Consider the following 7,228-nt stretch of genomic DNA (forward strand, 5'->3'; position numbering starts at 1 on the left):
TGGTGAGTGATTAAAATGTGCTGTTTTAGTCCCATAGTAATGTTGGTACAGTATGTGTTGTTCTTTTTTTTTTGTTGGCAATGTGTGGATGTGTGAAATTTGGAGGGTTGATTATTGTCGTAATACACATATTATATGATGTGTACATTACACATTGAATATTCATAAAGGGTGTGTCGTTGCACACTTTTTATATAATTGCCTCAAAAGTGGATAGAGAATGTTCATGAAAAAAACAAAAACGTAAATAAATATTTGTTTGGCGTTGTCATAGCATAGGTACAGAAATTGAAAAATTGTAATGTTGAACGTTCGGGCTTTCCTGTTGTGGTTCCCCATGTGGCCACACCTACTGCATCGGATCTGTTGCACATGCTCACCCCTTGATAGTATCCGCTTCTTCTTTGGCCTGCCGAGAGGGCGTTTGACAACGGGAGGGTTGATGAGGTAGTCATGCGGATCAAACGGTGGTTATTCCACGGTTGGAATTGGGAAGATACTTACAGCGTAAGTTGAATGGTATTCTGACACATGGAAGTAGGGTTTTACAAGATCGTTCAAATCACGACCGCTTTTCCTAACGGTGACCATCGCGTGTGCACAGGGGAATCCATTAAGTTGCCACTGGAAACATGTACATGTTTGGGTGTCAATGTTGACTGTAACCGAAGGGCATGAGTGGACCTCATATACGTCTGCATTTGATTGGCTGACTTGCCATAACCTGCCTTTGTTGAATGCTTTCTCCAAATGGGACTCCATTTTGGGACATATTATATCAGTCCATGATTGGGATGCATCTCCACGCTTTGACATTTGACGCATTATTTTGGCTCTAATGCTGTCAACCATCCTGGTGACTGGCAGATTACGGGCCTCTCGTATCCATGAGTTGAATGCTTCTGCAGCATTTGAGCACATCTCGCCGTGCCGTCTTCCCCTGCAATTTAAAAATGAGTTACGGGTGTTATGGATTGTAGCACGATGTGGACGGTTTAGTAACATTGTGTAGGGTGAATTTTGTTGAGAATAATGGTGATGCCCATTTCATTTACCTGAAAAATGCATTAGCCCAATGTTGTGGTGGTGTGGTAACAAGGAATTCAGATACAACATCACGACCTGATTTGTGGAATTGTTCGAGTTTATCATTGAACGCGGTAATCATTGGTTCATATGCACAATGGCGTAATTTGCTCACCAACCCAGCCCGGTGCATACTGTTTGTATAACGCAACCTGTCACGTAGATTTCTATGCAAATGCTGCAAACAGAAGGCATGTTCTGCGTTAGGGAAAGAAGTTGGCATTGCTTCCAGTAACCCGGCGTTCCGATCTGAAATGAATGTGAGTGGTCTGTCCCCATTTAGAACATGTGCGAGGTTTTGTAGAAACCAAGACCAGTTTGTCGTGTTCTCGGAGTCGACCGCAGCGAATGTTAGTGGGAATAACCCTATAAAACATGGATGGACGTTTACAACTATTGTTGAAAAGTATATTTTGTGAATGTCAAACGTGAATGTGTGAATGGTGGAAACGTTTATGTATGATAAAATGATGCGTTAGTACAAAAATTTTGGTGGGGATACAAACCTTGGTTGCCGTCCTTCGCAGTGGCTGCTAGTAAAAATCCTTTGAAGAACCTTTGAGGAATGTGGCATTAAAGAAAAAGAGTGGACGACAGTGGGTGAACCCATCGATGCATGCCTTGAAAGATATGAAGTATCTTGTGAACCGGTGGGTGTGTTCATCGTGCTTGGGGGTAACGTAATTGCCGGGGTTGTGTTTCATCACAGCAACGCTATACCACCGCAACTGATCGAATGACATTGAATGCACACCAAATAGTTCCCCCTTGCTTTTTCAACCCCAAGCCATGGCACACGATAAGTTATGTCAAGACCGTAATCTTGTTTCTTGTCAAGTATAACTTCAGTGGGACGTGTGAGCGGCCTGTCACGTATCTGCTCTGTTATGATGTCGGCCACCAGGTCAGATCCAACAAGCCGATTTGTGGACGTGCGTATAGCAACACCACAAGTATGTTCACTAACCCATTTGCAGAGGTAGAAGAACCCATATGCCTCCAATTTTCTTGCATGAATATTCCAATTGCAGCCCTTCGTTGCAGACATTGTGCAAATGGCAATAATCCGGACAGAGTCATTTTTAACATATGTGAACTTGAAGCCACACTGAACAGCGTATTTGCGCAACATATTGCGGAATTCAGCTGCACCACCTTCAAAATGCTGTCCTCTATGAGTGAACCCACTTTCCATGACTCTGACATGAATACCTTATCATTATAGGGGCAGAATGTCTGCAACAAATCAACCTCATCATTTATGTCGAAAATTTCCAACACACTTGGGCGACACGACGATAATGTTTTGCTAACACTCTGATTGTTGGATTGGATCCATGTGTCCGCACCCAAATTTTGTCTCACAACCACGTCAACAACCTGTAACCGGAACAACCACGCAAGACAAAGCATATTTTCCACGTCAACATCATTTTGTAACGTGAACTCATTGTATCCCAGTATTTTGAAGAAAAATAATAAATTCCCCGGGGTGAGTTCCTTGAATTTTGAACAAACGAATTCCGCTAGTTTGTCATAAATGTGTGGCGGTTGTGGGTTGTACGCGACATTCGTAGATTGGTAACAACACATAAGCATTATAAATGCGTCCATCTGTAAGGAAAAGATGTGTAAGTCGTATAGAAATACGCACCATTGGTGCAAAATGATACACTCCCCCCCTCCCCCACATGAACAGAGCAAAAAACACTCCCTTCTCTCCCCCACAAGCACAAGAAAAAAACACTCCCCCTCTCCCACACGAACCCCACAATTGAAATAGACCTGCAGTAAGAACCATGTGCGATAACAAAAAACAATAGAAGTCGAACAGGAAAAAAAATGAAGTCCTAAACGATTGCATTGATTAATCACCGAACGGGGTATACCGGCGAATTTCCTGACAACAATGTAACAACATATAAATGCAACTGATAAAAAAGAACCGGGCACAGGCACAAAATGAGTACACACACTAAACCAATGTTCAATGACAGCCTCAATATTGAGTGATCCTGAAGGTGCAAATGTTGAATAATAAAATGGCTTCATAATGTACCTGTGAAAAAACGACCGGTAGAAGCCAGAGATCCACGTAACCCCTCACTGCAACCCTAATTGCGTTGCCCTACTCCGAATAACAGAAAGCAATAAAACCCTAGCCCCCCCATTTGATACCTATGTAAACTGCTATCCTGAACTCTCCCAAAACGTGACTTGCACATACCAAAGATAAACGCATAAGAATCCTCATAAAATTGGAACATGAGGGCATATCTGTCCGGCTACACCCTATTAACATTTGAAAAAGGACTACCCAGTAAGAAAGTACTCACTAAATGGACTTGTCAAACAAAGGGAAAAAACAGGGGACCAAATGGACCATAATTTACTATAATAGGTGTTTCCAATAAATTTCCCAATAATAATATTTATATCTAGAAAATGCTATTCATACATAAAATTTAGGCAAAAAATAACACAAAAATTATGAGACAATATCATTTTAGTAAATAAATATTATATTTGTGAGCATTTTGTTTTAAAGCTAATAATTTATACATACCCCAAAATTTTGATTGAATGTCCCAATACTTCGTACATCACATTATGAAATTTAAATTTTATTCTACTATTTTAAACATCCAAATAATGATCATTCTATCCTCAGAGTAAATACATTCTTAAGAGACCCATGCAACAAATAGCCCATAATCCACCCTTGAACAAAAACAAAATTACAAGAAACTCTCACATCAATCCCACTATCATTCAAACTGTTGCACACCACCGTTGCACCGCCGGCTACCACCGTCATTATAAAATTAAAATGTACAAAAATAAAAAGCCGAATAGATGTATTTTGTTTGAATATGAAGTACTGAACAACTTCGAATAATTTGGAAACACAATGTCAAAAAAGTATAATTTGTTTAAAACAAGTTTCGAATAAATATAATTTGTTTGGTATGAGATTTTTGAATAAAGTTCGTAAAATCAATTCCTAGAAACAAAGAAGCTTATGAAAAATCATAAATTCTCTATCAGAAGCAGTTTAAAAATGTCTTCTTCATTATTGATTATTAACACTTCAATATAAAATAAAATGCAAGAATGATGGATTCAAGGACAGTAGAGTAAAAAAGTAAGAGAATTGAGAAGATGTCTTCTTCATTGTTGATTATTAACACTTCAATATAAAATAAAATACAAGAATGATGGATTCAAGGGTAATAGAGTAAGAGAGTAAGAGAATAGAGAGTACAAGATTGGCACTCCTTATGAGATGAGTGTTCAAAGATATTATGATTTGCACTTTTTCATAGCATAAGTATATTTTGATCATTTTAATAAATTTATTAAATTAGTGTGCCCAATCAAAATTTTGAAGTACATTTACAGCCACCCACCATATCACATATATAAATATTGTAAGAAATTTTTTTTTTTTTGGGTCATATATATTACCATACTTTATAAAATCTATTAGATGGAGTATTAAGTTTACAAAAAATCATAAATTTTCTATCAGAAGCAATTTAAAAATATCTTTTTCATTGTTGATTATTGACACTTCAATATAAAATAAAATGCGTGAATGATGGATTCAAGGACAGTTAAGAGAGTAAGAGAATAGAGGAGAAGATTGGTACTCGTTATGAGATGGGTGTTCAAAGATACTATATGATTTGCACTTTTTCTAGCTTAAGTATATTTTGATTATTTTGAACAGGGTCATAATAGTAATAAAATAAATTTATTAACTTAGTGTGCCTAATCAAAATTTTGAAGCACATTTACAGTCACCCGCCATATCATGATATATAAATTTTGTAAGATTTTTTTTTTCTTTTTTGGTCATGTATATTACTATAATTTATAAAAGCTATTAAATGGAGTATTAATAACGAATATAGATGGAAAAAACAACCCATGAGATGCATACAGAGTAACCATTGACAATTGCCATGATAATGAGGGTAGAGAAAGGGGTAGAAAAAAAGAAAAATGGTCAATCAATAGATAGGGATGAAGCCAGAATATATATTCACAGGGTCAAAGCAAGTGTAAAAAAGATAATTTTCACACACAAAATTGGTCAAAGCAAGTGTAAAAAAGATAATTTTCACACACAAAATTATCAACATTATAGAATTTGGAAAGTGTCAAATGTGCACAAATTTATCTTGTGTGGAGAGGTTGTTTCATTATTTGAATTTATGACATTTAAAATCAAATCAACATAATGGTAGAGTAAATTATATTTTACCCCTTTCAACTATTGCCTTATTCAACTAAAAATGGTAACAACTAACCTCCCTCATCTACTAATTTGTTTCATTTTAAATCTTTATGACTAAATTACCCTGCACAATCTTTATGACTAAAAAGTTACTAATGGTCAATTTTTAGCGACATATATAAAAAATTGTCAAAAAATTTATTTTTAGCTACAATTTTATTAGGATTTATTTTTAATAAAACTTGATGAAAATTAAAATCTAACTATTAGGACTTATTAGTAATTTATCCAATTTTTTATGAGTAAAAAAGTTGAGTAGTTTTTGAGTTTTTTTTAACTAATGACAAATAATTTTGACTTTCAACTTAAAAAGTGAAAACATTTCAAACATCCACTTATTTATTTATTTAATTTTTTTTTATAATTTTCGAGCTACAGCACTTGAATTAACCAATGGGAGATGACATGTAAGTATCAAGCAATGTGATTTATTGTCATCAATAACATTATAAGCCTCCACATTCGTGGTAATCTATGATGATGAAGGCAAACATTTGTAAATTTATCATGATCACCAATAATAATAACTGCCTAATTAGCACTAGTACTAAGGCAAACATTGACCACAAACAACTTGGCATGTACAATAGTGTTGATTCCCTGCAGCAGGGGCACATGTGCAACCGTGAGTAATCGCACTCGCTCCACATTTGGCATTCCATGCCAAGAAGCAATCGTAAGTTGCATTTGGCCCACATGTCCCTGGCAATTTCAAGCTCTGAGCGCAAAACTCTACTCCTCTGCACCAAAGTAAAGAAAACAAATAAAAAATCGAGAAAATTATAAAAATAAAATAAATCAAAATTTGTCTTTTATAATAAACTAAATTTTAATTTTTAATTTTATCAATTTAAATTATAGTTTTTTTAATTTATTTTCAATCTAAATTATTAATTTTTTTTTCATTAAGTAAAAACAACGAAAAAATAGTGGGGTTAATTGAAATAAAATAAAAAGGGCTTAAGGTTTCATGCGTTTTTCACTTTATATCTCAGTATTTTAATTTTGACAAATTAAACCATGTAGTTTGAGGCCTGTTTCAATGTGACCCTCCGTCCATCTCCATCGTTTAAAATGAAAAACATGTGAAACCTTAGGATTTATTTCGTAATTAATCCTTTTTTTTTATTTTTAGTGATTTTAATTTTAAAAAATGGTTAATTATACAAAAAATTCCAAGGTTTCATACATTTTTTACTTTAAACGCCATCCGTTACCTTACACAGATAGAGATGGACGAAAGGGACATATTGAAATACAAATATAATTTCAGAGTTTAATTGGTCAAAATCAAAACACTTGGCTTTAAAGCGAAAAATGCGTGAACTCTTAAGTTTTTTTTTTTTTAATTAACCCAAAATAGTTTTAGTTATTAAACTCAATATAAGTGTATATAAATGTTTAACATATTTTTTTCGTTGAGTTTAAAAACTAAAATTTTATTTTTTTTTTGGTCGATTTTATATAACAGAAATAAGAGAAAAGTTTATATTGAAAACAAATAAAAAATTTAATATTTAACTTAACAAAATTAAAAATTCATGATTTATTTTGTTATAAAGGAGACATCTTGAAATTTTTTGTGAAATACAGTAAAAAAATACATAGTTATTTTAAACTTTGTTGATCAATATTCTTAGTTATATACTAAAGTGAGTCTTCTTTTGAAAAGTGTGAGAGAAGTTTGAGAATAATAGTACCTTGAGGGAGGGAGTAAACTAAAGAGGACAATGAGAGACAGCATGGAAAGGGGTGCCAATTTGTTCATGGCCATTTTTGCTCTCTCACTTGCTTTGCAGTGTTTCTTATGAAAAAGAATGTACGCTAATTATAATGTTC

General features: G+C 34.4%; 1 protein-coding gene across 1 annotated transcript; it reads right to left on the minus strand.

Moving 5' to 3' along the window:
• Positions 1-471: 471 nt before the first annotated feature.
• LOC114265963 (uncharacterized) lies at positions 472-3,904 on the minus strand. Its single transcript, XM_082880721.1, has 8 exons — positions 3,829-3,904; positions 3,314-3,378; positions 3,146-3,214; positions 2,976-2,986; positions 2,854-2,871; positions 1,841-2,285; positions 1,056-1,264; positions 472-940 (listed from the first exon to the last, which is right to left on the minus strand). Exons 1-8 carry the CDS (start codon positions 3,902-3,904, stop codon positions 472-474), a joined length of 1,362 nt encoding a protein of 453 aa, XP_082736847.1.
• Positions 3,905-7,228: the final 3,324 nt, after the last annotated feature.

Source organism: Camellia sinensis, chromosome 7 (assembly GCF_055761805.1).
Source record: "Camellia sinensis isolate YWXY chromosome 7, ASM5576180v1, whole genome shotgun sequence".
NCBI classification, from domain to species: Eukaryota; Viridiplantae; Streptophyta; class Magnoliopsida; order Ericales; family Theaceae; genus Camellia; species Camellia sinensis.

Coding starts and splice junctions, on each gene's coding strand:
- LOC114265963 (XM_082880721.1), bottom strand. CDS start 3,904: ATGACGGTGGTAGCCGGCGGTGCAACGGTGGTGTGCAACAGTTTGAAT. Junction 1,265..1,840: donor AAGCAAGGGGGAACTATTTG/GTGTGCATTCAA, acceptor TTCTGTTTGCAG/CATTTGCATAGAAATCTACG. Junction 941..1,055: donor TGGGCTAATGCATTTTTCAG/GTAAATGAAATG, acceptor TTTAAATTGCAG/GGGAAGACGGCACGGCGAGA.